This window comes from Crocuta crocuta, unplaced genomic scaffold (assembly GCF_008692635.1).
Source record: "Crocuta crocuta isolate KB4526 unplaced genomic scaffold, BGI_CrCroc_1.0 scaffold108, whole genome shotgun sequence".
NCBI classification, from domain to species: domain Eukaryota; kingdom Metazoa; phylum Chordata; class Mammalia; order Carnivora; family Hyaenidae; genus Crocuta; species Crocuta crocuta.
The window spans coordinates 8,677,697-8,704,502 of record NW_027532825.1 but is presented as its reverse complement, the minus strand read 5'-3'; the positions used below and the strand labels follow the sequence as shown (position 1 = coordinate 8,704,502).

General features: G+C 35.5%; 1 protein-coding gene across 1 annotated transcript in view; it reads left to right on the top strand.

Annotated features, from left to right (window-relative positions):
• Nucleotides 1-26,806, top strand: part of CDK13 (cyclin dependent kinase 13) — a 115,266-nt gene that overhangs the window by 58,280 nt on the left and 30,180 nt on the right. Inside the window, exons 7-8 of the mRNA XM_077781157.1 lie at nucleotides 15,722-15,911; nucleotides 16,915-16,971. Of these exons, the coding sequence (XP_077637283.1) occupies nucleotides 15,722-15,911; nucleotides 16,915-16,971 (247 nt within the window). The remainder of the gene's footprint in view (nucleotides 1-15,721; nucleotides 15,912-16,914; nucleotides 16,972-26,806) is intronic.

Here is a 26,806-nt window from a genome sequence, read left to right as displayed (position 1 = left end):
GGCTCTGAGCTGTCAGCACTGAGCCCGATGCGGGGCTCAAACCCACAAACTGCGAGGTCATGACCTGAGCCGAAGTCAGTTGCTTAACTGACTGAGCCACCCAGGCGCCCCTAAAACCCCACATTTTTATACATTGTGCTAGTTGTGATTTTTAGCTTACTTTCCATATATTTTGGTCATGGATGGAATACTATATTTGAATTAGTAAATGGACTTGAATTTCACTTAAATCAGTGTCCTGGTGATCCCTATCTTCTTCCCAGATATGTTTTATAATATAATAATATATTCCTCTTTGCCAATTATTATTATTTTTTTTAATGTGAGGGAGAGACAAAGTGTGAGCGAGGGAGGGGCAGAGAGAGAGGGAGACACAGAATCTGAAGCAGGTTCCAGGCTCTGAGCTGTCAGCACAGAGCCCAGTGCGGGGCTTGAACTCATGAACCATGAGATCATGACCTGAGCCAAAGTCAGAGACATAATTATTGCGCCTATGTGGGTGCCCCATCCTTGCCAATTATTTTTAATAATTATTTTATTTAAAATACCCCAAAATATTATTGTTTCAACATGTAATGATTATTTAAAAATTAGTGAGATATCTTACATATTTTTGTACTAAGCCTTCAAAATCTGCAGCACATCTCACCTCATTGGGTCTAGGCACATTTCAGGTGCTTCACAGGCACTCGTGACTAATGCCTTGTGAAAAGAGCATAGTCCTAGAATATAGCCTGATAGAGGCTCTATTTTGGGGTTGATAATTGTATTTGATGTGTTTTGGGGTTTCCTACCACCCATTTTCCCTATTTCCTATATACCTTACTTCCTATAACAACTATGGCCTTTTTGTTGTTGAGGATCCACCTTTTACCAGTTCTCAGTTGGTGTAGCTGTAGAGCTGACTCCACTTGCAGGCCTTAGGGGCACATCACTGGCTTGTTACAGTAAGGTTTTCCCGTCCATGAGGTTGAGATTTATTCCTGAGATTTCGTGCATAGAGTGAGGTAGAAGCTTGAGAGCAAGAAGGAACTATTGTTGCAGCAACCACCTTGTGACAGTATAGGTTCTGAGTATAAAGCCAGCACTGAGATATAGAGGAGACTAGACTCTTACTGTAGGATTTTGGAAACTCTGTTTCACTCTGTACCCAAAACAAAGAATGTTTAGGAGATTGATAAATCAGCTTTTTTGTTCAGCCCAGTGTGCACTGGGTTTTGTAGGTATGGATTAGGGAGGTCCATCTTAAAATAGCCTGTGGTCTTAGAACGTCCTAGTAGCACAGGGTTGTTCTGGGATTGATTGGAATTATATTTCCACCAAATATAATTCAGGTCAAGTTGTGATTCCTCAAATGCTTGACTTTACCTCTTATAAAGGGTTGTTCCAGACCTTCTGGTGGGGTTGACAAATAAGGACTCAACCTAATTACAATGAACAGTAATAACTCAAATGTTTATTCAGTGAAGGGAATCAGAAACGCAAGAAATATATAATTTATTCCCTCCAATTTATTTGTTCTCCATTTTGCATTTTACTGCTTTGCCTGTGAGTATAGAGCTTACTTTGATCAGTTTTTACTCATTTTAAAATCTTTTGTATTTTTAAGGACTTTTTTTTTTTTTTAGCTTTTATTCAGTTTTGAGAGACAGAGAATGAGTGGGGAAGGGGCAGAGAGGGAGACAGAATCTGAAACAGGCTGAGCCATCAGCACAGAGCCTGATGTGGGGCTCAAACCCACAAACTGTGAGATCATGACCTGAGCTGAAGTCGGATGCTTAACCAACTGAGCCACCCAGGCGGCCCAAGGACTTTTAATTATAAACTCTTTAATGTTCTTTTGAAAACAGAGTTCCTCTGTAATGAGTATAAAATTAAAAATGAGTTCATCATAATCTTTGAAGTAATGCAAATATGTATCAAGAAAAAATTAATTTCCTGTTTTTTTTCCTTGATACTTTTTTCCTAATCCAGGGTTAACAGCCTGTTATATATCCCTCAAGACCTTTGTGCTTAAAAATGGAAATAGAAATAATAGAAACATATATTTTTTAAGTTTATTTATTCTGAGAGCACATGCGAGGGAAAGGGGAGGACGAGAATCCCAAGTAGGCTCCATGCTGCCGGCACAGAGCCTGTCGGGGGGCTCAGTCTCATGAACTGTGAGATCATGAGTGGACTAGAAATCAGCAGTCAGTTGTTTCACCGACTGAGCCACCCAAGCGCCCCTAGAAGTACATACTTAAATATATATGTTGAGAGTGAGAGAGAGAGTCCGTGAGACAGTCAAGCAGAGAGAGATGCAGAGAATCCAACAGTTTGATAGAGTCTGAGAGAGACTGATAGGGACACAGAGAGACAAAGACAGAGGCACAGAAAGTCCCGCAGACACAGAGAATCTGACAGACCCTTGCAGAGAATACTTTCACTGTCTTAAAAATCCCCTGTGTTCCACATGTTCATATCCACATTTAAAATCTTTGGCAAATACTGTTTGTTTCCTTGTTTGTTTGTTTCTTACTGTCTCCCTAGTTTTACCTTTTCTAGAACATCATTGTAACTGGAAAAATACAGTATGTAGCTTTTTCAGATTGGTTCCTTTCACTTAGTAATATATGTTTAAGTTTGTTCCATGGATTTCTGTGGTTTCATATGTCATTTCTTTTTAGTGCTAATTAATATTCCATTGTCTGGGTGTTCCCCATTTATCCATTCACCTACTGAAGGACATCCTGGTTTTGGATTATTATGAATAAAGCTACTATAAACATTCACATGCAGGTTTCTGTTTGGATATATGTTTGCAGCCTCTTTAGCTGAATACCAAGGAGCATGATTACTGGGTCATATAGTAAGAACATATTTGGTTTTATGAGAAACTTTCAAACGGTCTTCAGAAGTGGCTTTACTATTTTGTGTTTCCATAAGTAATGAATGATGAGAGTTCTGCTGTTCCATAGCCTCACCAGCATTTGGTGGTGTCAGTGTTTTGGCTTTTTGCCTTCTAACAGGTGTGTATGGTACCCCATTGTTGTTTCAGTTTGCCGTTCTTTTTTATATTTATTTATTTCAGGGGGAAGCACAAGGAGGGGAGGGTAGAGAGGAGGACGGAGGATCTGAAGTGGGCTCTGTGCTGACAGGCTGACAGCAGGGAGCCTTATCTGGGGCCTGAACTCACAAACCTTAGGATCATAACCTGAGCCAAAGTCAGGGGCACTGAACCAGCTGAGCCACCCAGGTGCCCCTCAGTTTGCTTTTCTTTAATGAAATATGATGTTGAGAATCTTTCCATATGCTTACGTGCTATCTGTGTGTGGGTGTTTTCGTTTTTTGTATTTTTCCTTCTTGGTGAGGTATCTGTTCAGATCTTGTGTCCACTTTTTAATTGGGCTGTTTGTTTTCTTGTTGTTGAGTTCAATAACTTTTTTGGTACATGGCTGTCTACCAGTCCTTTCTCTATCTAATATGTTTCATTAAGATTTTCTTCCAATCTGTGGCTTGCCTTTTCATTCTTCTCATGGGGTCTTTCACAGAGCTGAAATTTTTAATCTTACTGAAGTCCAACTCTTTTTTCATAAGAATACCGTTTATTCTTTCACAGACTGTAAATTTGGTGTTGTATCCAAAAAGCCTTTGTCAAATTCAAGGTCACCTGGATATTCTCCTGTGTTATTTTCTAGGAGTTTAATAGTTATACATTTTACCTTAGGTAAAATCTGTATCTAGATTCTTTTTGGTTTTTGTAGGCTTTCTTTTCTTTTTTGTGTGTGTGTGTGTTTTGTTTGTTTTGGGGTTTTTTTTGGGGCCATGCATGCCAGTGTCTATTTATTCCAGCAACCTTTGTTGAAGACTGTCCTTTCACCAATGAGGTGCCTTTGCTCTATTACTGAAGATCAGTTGACTGTTTTCTTAGAGTCTATTTCTGGGCTTTCTGTTCTGCTCTTCTGTTCTATTGGTCTACTTGCCTATTCTGTAAGTACCACATTGTGTTGAGTATTTCAACTTACAGTAAGTGAGGCCAGTTAGTGTTAGTCCTCTAGCTTGATTCTCCTACTATGGTGTTGTTCTAGGAATTTTGCCTCTCTGTATGAATTTAAGAATCAGTTTGTCAGTATTCATAAAATAACTTGTTAGGATTTTGATTGGGATTGCAATAAATGCATAGATCTGGTTGGGAAGAAATATCTTGACAGTATTATGTCTTCAGTCCATGTGCATGGAATATCTCCATTGATTTAGATTTTTGCTTCTTTCATCAGGATTTGTTTTCTCATATAGATCTTGTACATATTTTGTTAGGTTTATAACTTAAATATTCAATTACTTTAGTTCCTAATGTGAATAGTGTAATGTTTTTAATTTCAAATTCCAGTTGTTCACTGCTGGTATATAAGAAAGCAGTTAACTTGGTACATCAACTTTGTATCTTGCAACCTTGTTACAATTGCTTATTAGTTCCAGGGCTTTTTTTGGTGACTCTTTGGGATTTTCTAGGTAGTCAATAATACGCATTTTATTTTTTCTTTCTAATAATGTATATCTTCTATTTCTTTTTCTTGTCTCACTGCACTAGCTAGGTCTTAGAGTATGATGAGTAGAAGTGTTAAGAGGGGATATCCGTGGCTTGTTCTTGATATTAGTGGAAGCTCTCTCACCAATTAAGAATGATGTTAGCTGCAGGTTTTTCAGAAACTCTTTTGTAGAGGAAGTTTGCTGAGTTTTTTTTTTTTTTTTTCTTAAATCATGAATGAGTGCTGGGTTTTGTCAAATGTTTTTCCTACATCAGTTGCTATGATCATATGATTTTTTTTGTTGTTGTTAGCCTCCACGTCATGGGTTGTACTAATTAATTGTTGAATGATGAACCCGGTTTGCATATCTGAACTAAATCACACTTGTTCATGGTGTGTGTGTGTGTATATATATATATATAGTTGGATTTCATTTATTTAAATTTGGTGAGGAATTTTACATATGTGTTCATGAGAGATATTGGCCATAGTTTTTCTTTCTTTGGACTTTGGTTTTGGTATTAGAGTAATGCTGGTCTTACAAATTGAGTTAGGAAGTAGTCTATCTCCCTATATTTTCTGGAAGAGATTGTAGAGAATTGATATAATGTCCTTCTTAAAATTTTTGGTAAAATTCACCAGTAAGCCCATCTGGGCCTGATGCTTTTTGTCTTGGAAGGTTATTAGTTATTGGTTCATTTTCTTTAATACATATGGGCCTATTTGGATTATCTGTTTTTCCTTTTGTGACTTTTGTGTCTTTGTGACTTTGTGACTACTGTGTCTTTGAAGGCATTGGTCTATTTCATCTACATTATCAAATTTGTGGGCAGAGTTGTTCATATATTACTTTACTGTCTTTAAAATGCTTTTGAGAGAAATAATGATGTTTCCTCTTTCATTTCTGAGATTAGTAATTTGTACTTTTTCTCTTTTTTCCCCTAATTAACCTGGCTAGAGGTTTACTAATTTTATTTGATCTTTTCAAAGAATCAGCTTTTAATATCACTGATTTCTCTTTTAATTTTTATTATTTCTCTTTTGCTTACATTGACTTTAAATATGCCCTTTTTCTAGTTTCCTAGAAAGGTGGATGCTTAGGTTACTGCTTTTAGGTCTTTTCTAATACATGCATCCAGTGATGTAATTTCTCTGTAAGCAGTACCTTTGCTTTCTGAGGAGAACTTTTATATAATTTTTATCTTTCTTGCTCTTTCGGAAAGTTTCCCTCTCCCCGTAGCTTCTATCAAGATTTTTCTTTCTCCCCCCCCCCCTTTGATTCTCAGTGGTTTGAATGTGATATACCTAGATGTTGATGTTTTTGTATTTGTCTTCCTGGATAGTCTTTGAGTTTCCTAGATCAGTGGTTTGGATTTATCATTAATTTGGGGAGATTTCAGCCATTATTACTTGAGATATTTTTGTTTTCCTTCCTCTCTTACTGTTCCTAATATTCTATGTACATGTGTGGTACCACCTTTTGTAATTGTCCCACATTTTTTGAGTATTTTGTATTGTTCTGTAGTTTTCTGCTCAGTTTTGGAAGTTTCTTTTGATATCTTCAAGCTCACTGATTTTAAATGCATTCTTTATTTTTGTTACAGTGTTTTTTGATTTCTAGCACTTCCTGTTCATTCTCTCTTAGAACTTCTATTTCTCTGCTTACAATACCTATTTGTTCTTGCATGTTGTCTACTTTTCCCATTAGAGCCCTTAGAATATTATAGTTTTTAAAATTCCTCCTGTGATGATTCTGATTTTTCTGCTATATTTGAATCTGACTCTGATGTTTGCATTTTCTCTTCAAATTGTATTATAAAATACCTTATAATATTTGGTTGAAAGCCAGACACACCATGTATTAGATGAAAGTAACTGAGGTAAATTGGCTTTTAGTGTAAGGTTTTATGTTTATCTGCCTAATGGTTTGGCCGTGCTTTTTGTTTGCTGAAGCTGTGTCAGAGGCTAAGATCTCCCTTGTCTTTTGGGTTCCTTGGAGACGACTTCTTAAATAATGTCTGGGATGTGCATTTCTTTAAGTTGTATTCCCTTGTTAACTATACAGGAGCCCTATTTATATGGTGGTAAGTTATGGGGGAAAGAAAAGTATCTATGATTTGGTCTCAATTTTTTAGTGAGCCTATATCCTTGGGCTGTGTCCTTCAGAATTGTTTTCTTGGTTTTCTTGTAAGGCAGGAATACTAAAGGGTGCTGCTGTTGAGTATTTCCTTCCTCTCAGTCAAAGGCTAGAGTGTTCTGGAGTTGGATTTTTTTTGGCCAGATCGATAACGGCTCTTGTGGAACCCCAGTGAGTTAGTCTATGTTAATAGAATTTCTCTTCAGAGCAGGCTGTGTTAAGAACAGAATGCTCTAAGTGTATTTCATCATGACTATTTTCCCCTTCCCCTTGCGGGAAGCACAGTATAATTTTTTTGTGATCTTCGATGTGATGGTAGGTTTCCTGATGGCAAAACTTGGAGAAGTATGGGAACCTAGCTAAGGCTGGATCCCCTGAAGTTTTTAACTGTCAGACTTGTTCACATGGAGTATCCAGCAATTTGTGGATACCCAGTTATAGTTTGGACTTTCCTACCCTGATAATAGTTCCTATGGAGATTTCTCTTCCTGGGCTTCTGCTCTGGTGAGTTCTGACTCTCTTTATCCACCTGTCTTTATCTCCCTTACTAATTTAGGGGGCAGTGGTTTGCTCTGTGACCTGTAATTCTCTGATCTAAGAAGAGCTCTTGATTTTATTTAGTCTCCTATTTTCTTGTTGTAACAATGGGAATGGTAACTTCCAAATTCCATACATGTCAGACCAGAATCAGGAAGTCCTGGTGCTAATTGCTTTTTTACTATGTGTTCTACTTTTCTTATTAAAGAATAAAATATACCTCTAGATGATAAACATTTTTGACATAGCTGCATGATGTGCCACGGTGTGGATATACAGTTTTATTCAATCAGTTCTTTATGGGCATTCAGTATTTCCCGTCATTTTTTCCATTACAAACAATACTGCTACAAATATCCTTATGTGGTATCTGGTCAGTTAAGTGTCTGACTCTTGATTTCGGCTCAGGTCATGATCTCATGGTTCATGGAGATTGAACCCTGCACCGGGCTCTGGGCTGACAGTGTGGAGCCTGCTTGGGATTCTCTCTCTCTGTCTCCGTCACTCTTTCTGTCTCTCCCCTGTGCACATTCTCTGTCTCTCTCAATCTCTCTCTAAAAATAAACATTTTTTAAAAAGTCTTTATACATGTATAAGTATACTTGCATACTTGTGCTAGTTCCTTTGATTTACTCCTAAATATGGGATAGCTAAGTCAACAGACATTTGTATTTTTAATTAATAGGTAATCAGGTTACTTTGCCCAAAAACTGTAGTAGTGTATAAGTTTCCTGTCATTTGAAAATCACTAGAGGGGCACCTGGGTGGCTCAGTTGGTTAAGCATCAGAGTCTTGGTTTTGGCTCAGGTCACGATCGAATGGTTTTTTGGGTTTGAGCCTCGCATCAGGCTCTGCACTGGGAGCTCGGAGCCTGCTTGGGATTCTCTGTCTCCCTCTCTCTGGCTTCTCTCCCACTCGCACTGTCTCTGTCTCTTAAGTAAATAAACTTAGAAAGAAAGTCACTGGATATTGTCAGTCTGATAAGTAAAAATGGTATCTCATTGTTTCTTTGATTAGTACTTTCCTGATTACTAGTGAGGTATGGAGCGTCTTTTACCATTTTGATTTCCCACATGCATTCTTTGTGACATTGCCATTTCTTTCAGTTGGGTTATTTTTTTTTTCCTTAACAAATTGTATATTAGACATAGTTGTTAATATATTTAAAAATTACTGTTTGTGTTCCTCGTAGAAAAGTCAGAAAATGGCAGCAAAAGAAGAAAGTAAAAATCACCCATCTGCTCACACAGAGATAAACTGCTCTTAGAATTTTGATATTGGACATTTTTCTAACCATATGTATGTATATAAATTCCTACCAAAGTGAAAGTTAACTTGGCATGCTATATTATAAAAAATATTATTACATTTGATTTTACTAATGTTTAAATACAATGTAAGGAAAAATAACATGCAGTAGAAAAAAAATTTTTAATGCATTTTGTGGGGTGCCTGGCTAGCTCAGTGCAGCATATGACTCTTGATTTTGAGGTTATGGGTTTGGGCCCCACACTGAGTGTATAGATCACTTGAAAATAAAAAAAAATAATAGAAATACAGGTTATGATTTACTAAATTGATTTCATGACCCAGTATGCAAGTTTGAAACTTTTGAAAAATTTTGAAATGATTTGAAATATTGATATTGAAATATTTGCTAAAATTATGTAAATATATAACCTTGATAAAAATAAGACCAAAGTGAAAATATGGGAGCATTCTATCCCTTAATTCAGGATAATTTGAAAGCCTATTTAAATTTTTATTCATTTTTGTTTCAAACATTTAAAACAATTCAGTATTACTGAAATAGTAGTACTGAATTACTCAAACATACTTATGACACTAGGATGAAACCCAGTGTTGCCAATTCTCACATATAGCCATTATCACATTGTGCTAATCTTATTTCATTTCTCTCTCCCCACCCATTTTTATTTTGCCTGGATTATTTTTAAGTGAATGTGAGGCATCATATTGTAATCATAAATACTTGATTAATCCTTCGTCTATCGTATATAATGATTATGTTAAAAAGATTATGTGATTATGTTAAAAAAGAGAAGAGGCATTATACCTAACAAATAGGCAGTAATTTTATAATATTTTCTAATAGTTGATATTTATATTTACCAAGTTGTTTCAGAAATACTTTTTATAAGGGCTTTATTTGACTCTGGATGCAAACAAGATCTACACTGTATATGGTTAGTTATCATCTTAGGTCTCTTAGAATCTATGGTATCTTCTCTTGCCTTTTAGAAATTTCATTCCATTTGTTTACTGAAGAATAGACCACATTTGGATTTGGCTAAATGCTTCCTTTTGGTGTTTTTGGCTTGTTCTTCTAACTCTCATATTTGCTCTAAATGGTAATTAGATCTAGATGCTTATTTAGGTATAAGCTCAATTCTTTGGCAGTTGTACTTAAAAGATGATGCTGGAAGCTATTATCTCTTATGGTTTCTATGGGCAGGGATTTGGGAGCATCTTAGCTGGGCAGTTTTGGCTCACATTCTCTCATGAGGTTGCAGGGAGATGTTGACTAGTGCTGTAGTCACTAGAAGGCTTGACTGGAGTTGGAGAATCAACTTCCCTCACATGGCTGGCAAGGTATCGTTCCATGGTTGGTGGGAGGTGTCAGTTCTTTACATGGGCCTTTCAGTAGATTTGCTTGACCATCCTGACAGCTTCATACCTGGCTTCTCTCCCAGGGCAAGTTATTCAAGAAGGTAAAATGGAACCTGCAATGTCTATATACGATCTTGCCTTGGTAGTCAGAGATATTATCACTTCAGTATTCTCTTGGTCACACAGACTGTCCTTGAATCATTGTAGGGGGCATAGATAACCTGGCCATAGACTCGTTGGGGATCATGTTGGAGACTGACTACCATAGATGATTTGTTTTTAAAGAAACTTATTTATTTTTTATTTTAAGTAGTCTCCATACCCAACATGGTACTTGAACCCATGACCCTGAGATCAAGAGTCATGTGCTGTACCGACTGAGCCAGCCAGGTGCCCCTACTGTAGGTGATTTTAATTTAAAAGAACAGGGTTTATATTTGTTTCATCTTATACTTGTCTTTTAAATTAAAGATCTTTTTAAATTAAAAATCTTGATTCCCAAGATATTAATTAACCTAGTGCTACAATATACATATAATTTCAAGATAATAATGCTAATATTAGTTACTAAGAAGAACACTGAATGAAGTTTTAGATTGCTTAATGTCTCTTTTTGTTCTTAGACTATACCTCAGTAGGGATATGTAGTCAAAATACTGTGATACACACCTGCAGCCAGTCTGATACACTTTTAGGTTCGTGTGTTTCTGATTTTTTATGGAAATACTTTCTTACCTTTTTTGGTTTAATGATGTATATTAATCATGTAAAACATTGCATGACTCCAAACTCACAGCTTTAAAACAGGGCACATTCAGAATAGTCTCACTCCCATTTCTCTTTTTCTTGTTCTCTCCCTTTCCCATGGGCAATTATTATATTTTTGTTTTTAGTGTTCTTCGTCTCAGTTTCTTTTCTACATATTCACCCTCCTCTCCTTATATAAATAGAAGCACAACAGTAAATGCCTGGTTCTTTCCTCTCTAGTGGTAGAGATTGTCCTCATCTTTTCTTATGGCTATGCAGCACTCCACCGTGGGGGTGTACGCTTTCTCGGTCAGCCTCCTACTGGTCGACATTTGCATTGTTTTCAGTCTTTTACTCGTAGAAATAGTGCTGCATTGAATAGCCCTGTGTCTATTTCGTTTAGGATTTTTGTCAGTGAACTTTGGGACAGGTTCCTAGAATTGAGTTTGTTATAGGTCAAAGGGAAATGCCAGATGTGATTAAACTGGATTTTACCAGATTCCTAGCATTGTCCGAGAGCGTTCTTGCAGCTGTGCAGTACGGTCTGGGGTCATTTTTTTGGATTGTTGTCAGCTTGTTTTTGTGGTGAGGTTTCAGTCTGAAAAATAAATTTTTATTCTGAGTAGGGTTAAGCAACTTTCCATTGATGGAATGTCAGTTTGATGCACTGGAGAGAGAGAGAGAGAGAGAGAGAGAGAGAGAGAGAGAGAGAGAGAGAGAGAGAGAGTGTGTGTGTGTGTGTGTGTGTGTGTGTGTGTGTGTAAGTTGCAGATGAATATTTTCCAGTTTGTTTAACTCTCCTGAATTTGTTTGTTTTGTTTTTAGCCATGCAATAGATTTTTATTTTTACATAGTCACATCATTGAAGTGTTTCCCTCTTATTGCTTCTTGATTTGATTCCTAGTTAGGAAAGTTTTCCTCATTCTGAAGTTATGAAGAAATTCATGTTTTTTTTTTTTTAAAAAAACTGTTCTCATTATTTTATTTTGTATATTTAGTACTGCTTCATTTGCTTTTTATGCTGGTAAATACAGACCAGTTTTATCTATTTCTGTCTGTGTATTCAGTTGCTCAAACATTATCAATCCATCTTTTGCCCCATTGAAATGGTATGCCATGTTTATCATATATTAAAGTTTTGTGTGTGCTTGGGTAGATTTCTGGGTTTCTGTTTTATTTCATGTTTACTTGCCAATATTAAACTTTTTAGTTACAGACATTAACACGGTCTTAATACCTAGTAGAGCCTCATGCCCAGGTCCCCTTTTCTCTTTTACATGTTTTCCTTGCTGTTCTTATTCATGTATTTTTATATGTGGATATGACACCAACTTTATGTTTAATTGTGGGGGAAAAAAAACCCATTTTATAAAATTAAGCTTGTGATTAATTTATAAATTATGTAGGGGGAATTGACATCTTTATCATGTTGAACCTATGTAAGAATGTATGCATTTTTGTGTGTGTATAGTTTTGTCTTGTAAGAGTGTCTTACAGGTTTATTTTTTGAAGGATTTGGCACATTTCTTAAAATTAAAAAACCGCTTATTAGAAACAGAGTCTTCCGTTTTGTTATGTTAATGACTCCTTTATGTTTTATTTCTGCTGTTTTAAATTGTGCTACTGTTTTTCGTAATTTTCTCATTGAATGTTTATGTCTTTTTCAGGGACCTAAAGATATTACCTGTATAGAGAGACAGTTTTAGTTTCAATTCTTATACCTCCAAATTCAAATCTAATAGAAATAGAATGCAAGCCATTATATTTTAATTTAAAGTTATCTTGTTAGCCTCATTTTGGTAGCCTCATTTAAAAAAATCAGTGTTAACTTAAGTAATATTTTTATTTAACCCAGTATATTGAATAGATTATTTTAGAATGTAATTGTATAACTAATTATTAAAGAATTTTATACTCTTGAGGTGACTGGGTGGCTCAGTTGGTTAAGCATCTGACCTTAGCTCAGGTCATGATCTCATAGTTTGTAAGATTGAGCCCCGCATCAGGCTCTGTGCTGACAGCTCAGAGCCTGGAGCCTGCCTCAAATTCTGTGTCTCCCCCTCTTCTCAGCCCCTCTCCTGCTCTCACTTTGTCTCATTCTTTCCCCAAAAATAAATAAACATTTAAAAAAATAATAAAGTAATTAAAAAAGGTATTTTATATTCTTTTGGTTGGTTTGTAGTAAGTCTTTGAAATCTGTTGTACATTTTACACTTTCAGCACATTTGGTCCAGCCAGATTTCAAGTGTTGAATAGCCACATGTGGCTTGTGGTAACTGTTACACCATGCAAATTCTAAATACTTTCTCCGTGTTATTTAGTGTCATCAAAGATTGATCTATCAAATACATACTATTTTAGTATCTACTTTATCTTAATATCATTAATACATTTCCACATCAATACTGTACGTCTACATTAAGTTTCAAAGTGCCCACTATGGTATAGATGTACCATAATAAGCCAGTTTTTTGTTTGCTTATTGTTCTGCCTTTAAGTACTTTATTGGTATACTGCTTTTAGTGAACATGCTTATAGCTAAATCTTTCCGCTCTTTATTTCTTTATGCTAAAGATCTATAAATGCACTTGCCCTGTAAAAGGGTATGCAGTTTTTAAAGCTTTGGTGTATGTTGCCTAATTATATTTTATAAATCTTCTAATTTACTGATACTACACAACAGGTTTACTTCACACCTTTGTTGATACTTTGTATTTAATGTCTCTCTTTTGAAATCCTTTTCCCTTTAGTTAAAAGTGGTATATTGCTTTGTATATTTGAATTGATAATGAAATTAAACATTTTTTGTGTGTTTGGACATAAGCATCTTTTGCATATTGACAGTTCATTTTATGACCTTTTTTTTAAAATTGTGTTACTGTTTTTAATAATTTTCTCATTGAACGTTTATGTGTTTTTTAGGGACCAAAAGGTAATGTCATCTGTATAGAGAGACAGTTTTAATTTTAATTCTTACACCTCTAAATTCAAATCTAATAGAAATATAATGCATTGATAGTGAAATTAAACATTTTTTGTGTATTTGGACACAAAACAATTTTTTGTGGGATTGGTCTTATGTACTGATTTGTAAGACTTTATTTTATATTAAGGATATTAATTGTTTTATGCAAATATATTTCTAAAGTTTGCGATTTGCCTTTACGTCTCTTTCTTTTTTAATTGTGTTTTATTTTTATTTATTTTTGAGAGAGCGCGCGCTTGCAAGCACGGGAGGGGCAGAGAGAGGGAAAGAGAGAATCCCAAGCAGGCTCTGTGCCCTCAGCAGGGCTTGATCCCACGAACTGTGAGATCATGACCTGAGCCGAAATCAAGAGTTGGACGTTTAACCGACTGAAGCACCCAGGCACCCCTTGCCTTTACCCTTCACATTGTTTACTTATGTACATGATTCTGAATTTTTATTTAGTAAAATTTATTAAGTCTTTTTATGAGGTTGTGTTTTGTCTTTGGTGTAACTTCCCGTCTTCCTGTGGGGGTTCTGTATTTGTCCCAATATCAGCTTCACCTTGCTATTTCCTCACTGATTTAAAATGGTTGCTTTCATAATTATTGGGTGTATATTGAGGCTTTGTTTTCTGGTGTATATTATATTATACTTCTTTGGGTGTTCCTACAGTTTATATTAAATCTCTGGCAGGGCAGATGTTAATTTTCGAAACATTTTGGCTGGTACTTTGGTTCTTGTTTTCTTTAAGGTGAATTTTAGAATTATTTTGTGAAGTTACGTATCCTCTCAGCAAAAAAAAAATATAAACAAATCCTTGGTTCTTTCATTAAAACTACTTTATAATATACAATTTTAATTTTACAGTTTGGTATTTTTTAATGAATTTGTATAGTTGTTGTTAAAGTTTATTTTCCCAGTCATTTGTAGTAATGTTTCTTTTGTGGAGTCATGTAAATTTTATTTTCTAATGAGTTGTTACTTGCATATAAGAATGAAGTCTTTTACTTTTTGTATATGATTTTCTCTAACGTAGGTACTCTCTTTTTCTGTTGTGTTTTCAAGGAAAATAGTCATCTACCAATAATTCTGCTTTTCTCCCCTTCATTGTTTATACATTGTGTTTAATTTTACTTACTAACTTCTACCAGTTAGTAATAATTACTGTCTTCTCTTGTTCATAACACCTGGGATTTTACTGCTAAATATGACTTGTTTGTTGGTTTGAGAGAGAGGTACATTATAAACTTGTTTTTTAATTTTTATTTCAATTTCAGTTAGTTAACAGTGTAATATTAGTTTCAGGTGTATAATTTAGTGACTCATCACAAGTTCACTCCTTTATTCCCAGCTTTTAAGAATAATTTTTTAACTGTACTATGAGTAAGATCTTGGTTCTGTTTTTATTTAGGAACTAATTGTTAACTTTCTTCAGATGACCTTTTTGGCATATTGATAGCTTTTTTTTCTTTGATAGATACATTGAATTTTATCAGCTTTTTCCATTCTTGAATTGATAATTATACTTTGTCTGACTGTCTGATTATAATATTTTTACCTATAGCTTGGGATTCAGTTTGTACGAGCTTCAGTTAGGATTTTTGGATCTCTGATAAGTACAGTTGTTGTGTATGTACTATGTGCTATTTTAGGTTTTGGTAGCAAGATTAAGCTGGTTTTATAAAATAAGGTTGTAATTTGTTTGCTTTCAAATGCTCTGGAGATGTACAGACAGAATTATATGTTTATTGAAGGCTTAATAGAAATCATTTAAAGTCCAAACTGGGCCCAGATTGTTTTTTTATTAAACACAATTCTTTTCACAGTTTTAAATTTTCTTTATGAACTATGCTGATTTTATTCAGCTTCTGCTGAGAGACAATTTGTTCAATATATAATATAGTTAAGAATTTATTTTACATTAATCATACCCAGAAGCTATGCACTGTAGGGTTGATTTCCATATCTTAATAGTGTTCTTCCCCTGAAGCAAACTGTGTTAGATGTTTCCTTGGGATGTATTTATTGATTTTATATTCAGAGAGAAAGATGAATGTTATTGAAGTCACAAAGTAAGACTTCTGTTCAGGGTATCATTTTCTTCACAGCATTTTATTTTTTAAAATTTCGAGCCTATAGAGAAGTTGCAAGCATTAAAAATTTTAACGTGTTAATTATTCTTATTCTTAGGTGCATTTTATTTGGTGTTTGAATATATGGACCATGATCTGATGGGACTACTGGAATCAGGCTTGGTTCATTTTAATGAAAATCACATAAAGTCATTTATGAGACAGCTCATGGAAGGTCTGGATTATTGTCATAAGAAGAACTTTTTGCATAGAGATATTAAATGTTCAAATATTCTTCTAAATAATAGGTATGGTATGAGTTTTCTATATGTGTTTTAACTGAGTGTTATATAATGTAGATTTCCATTCTGTTAAAAGATTTAAAATTTATTGCTCAAACTGTTTTAATATGATCAGTATTATTACTGCCAGAACTGCATCTGAACATGTGTTAAATATACTTTGATTAATTTCCAATAATGGTTTTTAATGTGCATAATATAATACTTAATTGATTTTCTTGTTTGATATTCTTCCAAATAATGTGAATGGATATTCTTGTAATGAGTAATGTTTTCAGCTTTAGGTTAAGAATAAATCTAAGAATTTTTTTTAATGTAGAATATTTTTTACACCAGTATCACAGTTTTAAAGTGAACCTTACTGAAATGTGTATACACAGACACATGCGCGCGCACACACACAAATAGATATTTAATGTTTATGTTAAATATTTTACTGATAGCATAACCTGAGTTCTCATAATTCTTTTATCATTGGTGCTACTTGTTTAAGTGAGGCATGCCTGGTTCTGATTTTAGTTGATGGAAAGGGTTCTATGTACCTAGCCCCTCTAAGAATTGGAAAATTAAACATAAATTTAAAATGATACAATTTCGTTGTCATACATTATTGATTTGATTTGAACAAGTAATATGTCTTAATTCTAAGTACCATTTTGTTTTATTTTCATTGAAGTGTACTTTTCTAAATAGGAACTAACTAGTACTAAAATACTGTTAATACTAGTACAGTAATAGTAGTAGTGGTGGTGGTGGTGGTACTAGAATAATAGTAGCTGAAATTATCAAAGGAAAAGTACCACTTTTTTTTACTTGTTTATCTATTTACCTTTCCTTATAGGACTTGGGGTACTGCTATGTGATCAAAGTTAAGGTTTATATAAGCATATTTTTATTAGTTCTAGGAATAGAATATGAATGTGTGTGATATGATTAGGTATCTATGAATAGGTACAAATATGTATGATTTCAGAGTAGACTAATACTTTATATTCATTTTGTCTTCCAGAGGGCAAATAAAACTTGCAGATTTTGGACTTGCTCGATTGTATAGCTCGGAAGAAAGGTAAGAGTATTTTCAAATGAGTATTATAGATAATAGAGACCAGGTTTAAGAATAGCTTATTGATAGTTTTTTTTTTTTAAGAAATAAGTAAACTTTTTTAAGAAAAAGGAAATACACTATCCTTTTCATTGTTAAATACATGAAATAATAAAATTGGATTGGATTGCATAATGTAATTGGATTGACTATTTTAGTTACAAATTTTATGCATTTATCTCAATTTAATAATAATTATTTCTTTGGCACGTAGAGGTAAATAAAATTTCTTTTAAAATGTGTCATTTTAAATGTGTCTTAAGTGCAGATTCAGATACTAAGATGTTTGTGATTTTTTGTTTAGTGAAAAATCTTAGTACAGTATATGCTTTTGATACTGCATGTTTAAGCTCACAAATTTTGTTTTAGTTATTAATTTGGACTTCCTTTTTTTAAAAACTCATGTTTTATCTATAGTTATATTGTAAACTCACTAGAACCTTTTGTTTAAACAAACTATTGTGAGAAAGTTCCATTGTGTAACTTTTCTATGTACAGCTTACCCGGCTGCCCTGGGATATGTATCCCATTTGGCTCCTTTGGGCCTGGTGGTAGTGAAATCAGATTTGTCTAATGTGTGGGTGCTTGGCTGGCTCAGTGGGTAGAGAACATGGGACTCTTGATCTCAAGGTTGTCAATTTGAGCCCCACGTTGGGTATAGATTACTTAAAAATAAAATCTTAAAAAACACCAATATGGAATTTAAGATAAAATATTTTTGTGAAGTAGTGGATTTTATATAAATATACTTTGGAATTAATTGGGTTTACTCTGTCTCTAGTTTGGCCCATTTCTTTCTTATCAGACAGCATTGTTTCTTTATTTTCAGATATAGATTCTGAAATACTTTATGTTTGACAATTCTGCAATTTCTTTAGCGCAACTGTAATTTAATATGATGATATGTCAGTTAATTGGAATTCTCAGAAATAGGTACTTACTTTCACTGAATGTTGGCCAGTTTCTGGTTACTTGAAAAAAAATCCCCTTGTTTGAATTTTTTACAGTGAAAAATTTATTTCTTTTTGAATCTTGCTGTGTCTGTTATCATTCTGAAAGTTATTTTCATTGTTTAGTCTGGAGAGGTTTTAAGTGGCGTGTTTCGGACACCGTTATTAGAATAAAGCCCTGCGACCCTCTGGTGCAGACCAGCTGTTGCAGACCTGCCTGAGGCAGAGCTTTTAGCTTTGGTTCGTTTTACCTGCTGTATTTCTAATAAATATTTTAAGACAGGAGTTGTAGGATGGTCTTTTTCTTTTCTTTAAGTTTAAAACTGTTCTAAAGCTTAAAGGCTGTAACCCTCATCTTGCATTTGATAAAACTGAGATCCATAAAGAGTTGAGGTACTTTAAAGATCAGAAAATATTTGTTGGCAGAGTCAAGAGTATATATAGTTCAGTTTCTAACTCCCAATTGTTTATTTTTTCCGTCATCTGTAATAGTGCCTCTCGGTAGAAACTGAAGAAGAAAATAAGCTGGCCAAATATGCACTTAATCCAAAAGTTCTCTTTAAAGTATATTTTTTGAGCAACTAAATTTCGTTGACTATTCAGGAAGTTCTGTTTAATTAAAGATTCTTTCTGTTTAGCTGGTTGAGATTTCACTGTAGTTCCAGTCATCCTTTTTTAATACAGGTGTATGTTTTTGTCATACTTGAATATAAATCCCTTTCTTCTTGATTTCACATTAGGTTTCAGTGGAGATGGAGAATAGCTAAATTACCATATTTCATCTTATTTTCATGTTTAGTGAAAAATCGTCGTTCAGTATATGCTTTTTATACAGCACGTTTTAGCTCACAAATTTTGTTTTAGGTGTTAATTTGGACTTCCTTTTTTTAAAAAACTCATGTTTTACCTACAGTTACGTTTGTTGTAAACTCACTAGAACCTTTTGTTTAAGCAGACTGTTTATTGTGAGAAAGTTTAATTGTATAAGTCTTGTTATGCTGATATTCACTCACATTAGAATAGATATGTTCCAGAAAAACCGTAATGTCAAATTTAACCTCTCAAAATCCATTTTCCCATTTATTTTACCTTTTGAAGTGTTGGGTTTCAGTGGAGTGCCAAGGGTGTGGTGTGTTCGCTGAGCCAGGGTCCCCATTGCTCTACTGAATTGATATAGGAATGTTGAGCTTAGAAAGATAGGAAATTTAAAATTTGCATCTTCAGATAATATATAGTAAATTTTTCTGCTTAACCAAGTTTCATAAGATAAAAACAAACAACCTTGTTGTAAGCAAAGGTTTTCGGGGGCTTATGTACTCCCTTAAAACTTTCTCAGATTTGAATAATTCCAGTTTCTTTAACATCAGAGGAGGCTTAATTTTAATGGAATGACTTTAAAATACATACATTGCTCTAGAAAGTTTTTTTTGGAAAGTTTGGACAGTTTATTATTTACATGTATCAGAAAGTGAAAATCGAAAGCAGGATGAGGCACAGTCAGGAAGGCAGTCCCAGCTCAGTCGGTGATGATGAGCTGTTGATCTCATCCAAAGTTCTAGTAAATTTTAATAACCTAACCAATTTCTAACATACAGCCTTTAGCAGATTTAATATTGTTCCAACTTTTCTATATATTTTTAAAAATAAATGTGCCATGATTTTTCATTCATACTTCTTTGTTGTTATAAGCAGGAAGAAAAGTAAGGCTTTACAGTAATAACACTCATCCAAATGTTAAATCACTTTCAAGTGTTTTCTGAGTAACGAGCTATTACAGATAGAATAACTGAAGTGTTCAAGAAATCATTGCAAGATTTTTTTTTTTTTTCTCCAAAAATCGAGCACATGTCCGCTTACCTCTGTAATAGCTTCAACTATATCCTCACTCACTTGGTTTCAGATATCTTTTTTGAATTTGAGGAGAACTGGATGGTATTCTCTCTAGTACTTAGGACTTGAACACGGGAGGTGGTGTGTAACCAGTGTGGATCTCCTCTGTCACTTGTGGTTCAGTAGAAGAAAGGAGAACCACTGGGTTAAAACTAGAGTGAAATGATTCCTTTAAACTTGAAAAATCATTTTCTTATTTTGTATATCAGTGTTTATACTTTGGCCTTGGGAAATACAGAACTTGAGAACAGAGGGTTTTTCCCATTTCTTTATACTCATTCATTTTTTTCAATAGCTATTTTAAGATCAACTTTTCCTGAAATTTTAGCCACAGTAATATACCGATTTCTGAGTTTTTATTTTACCGAGTCATTGCTCCGTTTGCTTTCCCAAATGATAGAATATCTTTTTTTCTTTAAGTGACTGTCCCGTATGAATAAATATGTGCATCAGGAAAACTTTGGTTCTAGTGCTGACATTGCTGTTTATTTAAGAAGTTAATCTTGGGCAAGTCACTTAATCTCTTTATATTTCATTATTCACAACTTTAAGATGAAAGAAAGATTTTTTTAATAATTATTTTTAAGTTTATTTTGAGAGAGAGAGAGAGAGAGGGAGAGCGAGCAAGCAAGCAGGGGAGGGGGAAAGATAGAATCCCAAGCAGGCTTCACACTATCAGTACAGAGCCTGAAATGTGGCTTGAACTCATAAACCGTTGAGATCATGACCTGACCCAGAACCAAGAGCCAGACGCTTAATCAGGGAAGCCACCCAGGTGCCCCAAAATGAAAGATTTAAAATCTTTAGCATCCTTATTTAAAGTGTATTGGAAAACATATCTTTTATGGTTCTAAGAGTTACCGTAAATCATAATAAAAGTTTTTTGAACATTTTAAAAGGTAATATCACCATCTAGTGGCTTTTCATAAAATTGCCATCAAAAGCAAAATTAAATTTTTCCAAAGCTAGGTATCAATGGGAAAGGGAGAAAGTATTATCTCTTGCAGCTTGTCCAAAGACTAGATGAACTTATATTCAGGACTTATTACCTGTGTTTTTGTCTTTTAACGCAAGCTAGAATTGTAGTCATTTAAAAGACATATTTTAAGCGTTTTATGTTTTTTATGCCCTAAAGTATAAAACACATTCACAGTAACTGCTTGATTAATTCTGATCCAAGAGACCTGCATTCTGATCTGGAGGACTCTCCTGATACAGATTAGTGCAGGGAGTGCAGATAATATAGAGTACTTCTGGGAGATCCTGGGCCGATATGAGAACCATAGTAATAAAAAGATTGCTAATAACATATTAATAACAATAAAATATGTGGCTAAACAGGCTTTAGGACTGGGGATCTCGTTTAGATTACTAACCTAACCATAGGATCCAGATTAAATTGTACTTCCGTTGGCCTTAATGGAGTAGCTTACATTTTTGAGCATATAAAATGGGAAAGGCAGTTTAATTCTCTGGAGTGTGGTGTTCCCGCTCTTCATGTAGGGTAAATCTGTCCATTCCCTCAATGCTGAAGATTTACCAATCTCTGTTTCAAGCCTTGATCTTCCTTTTGATCTCTAAACCTGTACTGGACATAACTGGACAACTCCACCTGGGCGGTCTAGGTACTTTGAATTAAACGTGCTGTTACAAAGCCTGTCTTCATATTCCCCAGAAAAAAGTTTGCTCTTTTCCTTTATTCCCCATTTTAGTTGAAGGTATCTGTCACTCTCACATACAGATATGTCTCCTCTAAACCCCTGTAAATAGAATTGCATTGGTTTTCCTGCCTCTGGGCTGTTTCCCTAACATTCTTCCCTTCTGCAGTCTTATCAACTGCTGTCCCCTGCTTCCCAGATAACAGCACTGTCAACTCTTTGTAGTTCCCAAAACAGGTTAAGCTCTTGCATGCCTTTGTGAGTTTATATAAGTTGTTTCCTTTTGTATGGAATTACACTTTCCATTATCTCAGTCTGACATTTGTTTTTTTCCTTCGATATGTGGTACAGGCATTATTTTCCTTGAAAAATTTACCCCGAATCCTACAGTCATTATTGGACACATCTCCCTTTCTGTGTCCAGAGTACATTATTCATTATTTTATGCAGTACTTAAAGTTTTATTATTATAATTTATATCTGTATTACCACCAGACTTAGGGCTTTAAACAACTACAGTCATGGTTGGTTGGTTGGCTGTTTGGTCTAGCCATTTCTTGGTGCTTAGTGCAGTACCTAGCTCAGAGTGTCAGTAAGTACTTATTGTTTAAGGAGGATCAGGGATCCTTGGGTCGCTCAGTCAGTTAAGCGTCTGACTCTGATTTCGGCTTGGGTCATGTTCTCACAGTCCTAAGATTGAGCCCCAAGTTGGGCTCTGTGCTGAGCGTGGAGCCTGCTTGAAATTCTCTCTCTCTCTCTGCCCCTCCCCTGCTTGCTCACTTGCTCTCTCTCTTTTAAAAATAAATTATAATCATCATTTAAATTAGTGACTTAGATAATTTGAAATTGGTCTTATTTGTTAACTCCATCTATCCTAGAATTTGCTTTTATGACTGAAGTCTTTCTGTCTGCATACTTTCTCAATGTTTGCTTCCTTCTCATTAAACGCTGAGGTGGAGAGTGAGGTGGGACACCTGTTTTGCAAAATTCTTGAATAAATCATCATGTAAGTCTTTTCTTGACTTTTAAATGGTCATTTTGTCTTTTGTCAATGTTGGTTTTAAAAGTTGATTAACAACTAGTTTCCTGAAAAGCTTATTTAAAATATTTTAAAATGTTTAGCACAAACATTTAAAACATAATTATATCACCACTGTCTTCTTCAAAGTTTTCTTGCTAGCTCTGCTGTCTCCCTGGCTTATCTCGTAGCTCTAGAAAATGAATATTTGCTTAACTTTCTCAGGGAACATGGTTCAGTGTGCTTGCAGCAAGAACCAGGTAATAAAGACTTTTATAGGCCTATTCTCTAGGAGGTTGCAGTGTGTATTAAAGGTAGAACATATTGATGTTTTATGTTGTCCCTTTGACTGCACTTTGGAAAGCAAGTCTGGAAGCAAGGGCAATCAGAGAGCTGTTGCAGTTAACCTGGCTGTAATGATTATGGCTAGAACTTAGGAATGGGCATAGATGTTGGAAAGACAGATGAATTATATCATAAGGTATAAAATTGTTAGAACTTGATCGTCGAATATATGTATTTAGACACATCCCTGCCTGTACCTCTACTGTAGATTTCTGCCTAAGCAACTGGATAAAGGTTTGGTAGAGTAAGCTAAGCTTTTACAACAAAGAGAACCTGAAAATTCAGTGGCTTAAAGAATATGAAGTTTACATGTATTTCTCACTTAATGATCAGGAGTGGATGTTGCTTACCTTGGTGGACAATTAAGAGTATTTAACCATCTGATTAGGTCAAGTGGTGACTGTTTCATATAGTGATTGAGGGATCCAAGTCGGTAGATCTGCCATCTTCTTCACATGCCTTCCAAGGCTGTTGCCACCTCTGTTAGCCAGAAGCTAGAAGAAAGGAGAGAGGGGTGTTAAGAGCCAGACCTAGAAATGGCGCCTATCCCTTACAATCATGTTCTTTTAGTGGGAACTTGGTGCTGTGGTCACACCCGACTGCAGTGCGGGTGGAGAACAGAACAGATTTTGGAAGACACCTAGCGGTCTCTGCGATATGTGGTGATACTGTTTTCCTGAGACCGGAAACAGGAAGCAAGTGTGTGGCAAAAGATGATAAATTTCCTTTTGGATATGTTAAGATACAGGTACTTATAGGACTTTGAAATTTAAATGTGTAGTAAAAACAAAGTAAGATGACCTCTGTGGAAAAAAAAATTACTATTATTTCTCTGTAGCAGTGTTACCATAAAGACATTTCAGAGTTATTTTTCTTGGAAATTATCAGGAGGAAAGTGGGAGTTGAAGATAGAAAGTGGAGGAAAGGGCATGCGAAAAAAATTGTTTTCATTGTTACACAGTTAAGGCATGTGTTAGCTGATTAAAAGTATTAGTAAGTATGGGGTGCCCTGGTGGCTCAGTTGGTTAAATGTCTGACTCTTGATTTTGGCTCAAGTCATGATCTCACAGTTCTTGAGTTTGAGTCCTGTGTGGGGCTCCACACTGCTAACAATGCAGAGCTTGTTTGAAATTCTCTTTCCCTCCTTCTTTCTCTGCCCCTCTCCCACTCTCACCCTGGCTTGCTTTCTCTCTCTCTCAAAATAAATAGACCTAAAAAGTCTATTAATAAGTGCTTACACTGTGCCAGACACTGACCTAGGTAATACCTTCTGGTTAAGTATTAGAGATGTAGCTACGAAAGATACCAGGTCCGTGGTCTCATTTGCATGGTGATGACAGAAGGTAGACATGAACCTGTGGAATAGAGGAAATAATTTAAAATACTTAATTGCCGCAAAGCAAATAAAATAATGACCGCAAGGTCACTCTGGACATGTGGGTAATTTTTAGCTAAGGTAGTTAGGATAGACTTTTTAAAAAAAATTTTTTTGATAGTTTATTGTCAAGTTGGTTTCCTTATAACACCCAGTGCTCATCCCCACAAGTGCCCTCCTCCATGCCCATCATTCCCCTTCCCTTCCCCCCCATCTGCCCTCAGTTTGTTCTCAGCATCTAAGAGTCTCTCATGGCTTGCCTCCCTCCCTCTCCCCAACTGTTTTTCCCCTTCCTCTCCCCCATGGTCCTCCGTTAAGTTCCTCCTAATCCTCCTATACGTGCAAACATATGGTATCTGTCCTTCTCTGCCTGACTTATTTCGCTCAGCATAACACCCTCAAGGTCCACCCATGTTGCTACACGTGGCCAGATTTCATTCTTTCTCATTGCCATGGAGTATTCCATTGTGTAGATAAACCACATCTTCTTGATCCATTTGTCCATTGATGGACACTTAGGCTCTTTCCATGTTTTGGCTGTTGTTGAGAGTGCTGCTGTGAACATTGGGGTCCATGTGCCCCTATGCATAAGTGCTAAGGTAGTTAGGATAGACCTTTAAAGAAGTAAAATTGAGCCTAGGACCTGAGTCATGAGTAATGAGAATGGTATAACTTAGTGAAGACATAGGGCAAGAGCATTCCAATAGAAGGAACTGAACAACTGCAAAGCCTGGGAAGAGACTTGGAACGTTTAAGGGCCAAAGAGTTGCCCACTGTAAAAATAGGAGGTAAGCTACTTGGGAATATGCTCTTATCAACTGAGGTAAAGTTTAAATTTTATGTAGTTGCAGTGATAGGATCTGATTTTATCCCTTAAAAGAATCTTAAAAAGAAAGTCCAGGAGGGAGGCTTGATAGAGTCAGGGAAACTCATACCAATGAAAAAATAATAATTTCTCAGACTAAAGATAATCTTGACATACGGTTTCTTGAAATCCTGGAAAATGGTTGGATTTAGGATCTATTTGGATGTAGAAATGTCAAAAACTGTTCACAGATTCGATGTGAGATTTGAAGGAAACAGGAATCAAGGATGATAATATTTTTGACCTCCAGAGGGTAGGTATTAAAAACAGGTCCCAGATTTCTTTTGTAGGTTTGGTAGGTGTGTCTGCAGTAGATTCTGAAGGGAGACATGGCATTTGTGCATATGATGAATTTTGTTAGCTGACGGCTCTCCATGTTTTTCTCAAAAATAAAAGTTGTAGTCTAAAAGAAAGAAGTACAGACTATTATATATGTTGAAAGAATGAAGCATTGTAGAGCAGTTTAGGTATTTTCTTTTATATAATTCTCTTTTTTATTTCTTGTAAGAGTCTTTAACAAAGTTAGCAACTCTGGTTTGTAAATTTTAATTATCTAGAACCTCCAAATACTTCAAGGGTCTAGGATCTTGCTCAGAGCATTTTCTTTTGCCTTTTTGTCTACTAAGACCAGATAGGAGGCTGAGCTGCCTGCCAGCCTGGGAACACACCCTTAAAGGAAGGGTTTTGTTTGTTGGGAATAAAGGTAGGGAAGACTGTAGCTGTTTCTCACCTCCCCGATCCATTCCAGTCTTTTGAATTCCTGAGATTATCTAAAGGCAGAGTTTTGACATCTATCACTGAACAGATAGTCTTTGAGCTCTGTTGATACCTCATTGAATATAAAGAAAACTTCAGTGAAAATTCACTGATGATACTTTTATAAGAAATATATATCAATCTGAATATTTTATTCACTTTACAAATAAAAGAATTTCCCATGTGTTGAGATATTCGTGTTTTAAAATTGAACGTTCTGGGGCGCTGGGTGGGTCAGTTGATTAACTGTCCGACTTTGGACGACGTCCTACTTTGGCGTCTGACTTTGATCTTGTGGCTTGTGGGTTTGAGCCCCGCATCAGGTCTGTGCTGACAGCTTGGAGCCTGGAGTTGCTTTGGATTCTGTGTCTCCCTCTCTCACTGCCCCTCCCCTGCTCACATTCTCTCTCTCTCAAAAACATACATTGAAAAAATATTTTTAGGGTTGCCTGGGTGGCTCAGTCGGTTAAGCATCTGACTTCAGCTCAGGTCATAATCTCACAGTTCGTGGGTTTAAGCCCTGAGTTGGGGTTTGTGCTGACAGCTCAGAGCTTGGAGCCTACTTTGGATTCTGTCTGTCTATCTCCCTCTCTCTCTCTCTCTCTCTCTCTCTCTCTCTGCCTGCCCCTCCCCCATCTCTCAAAAATAAATGAAAGATTTTTTTAAAAATTAAAAAAGATATTGGGGCACCTGGGTGGCTCACTCGGTTAAGTGGCCGACTTTGGCTCAGGTCATGATCTTGCAATTTGTGGGTTTGAGCCATGCATCGGGCTCTGTACTGACAGCTCAGAGCCTGGAGCCTGTCTTCAGATTCTGTGTATGTCTCTCTCTCTCTCTCTCTGACCCTCCCCTGTTCACGCTGTCTCTCTCTCTCTCTCTCAAAAATAAATAAAACACTAAAAAAATTTTTTTAATTAAAAAATATATAATTGAGCTTTCTGG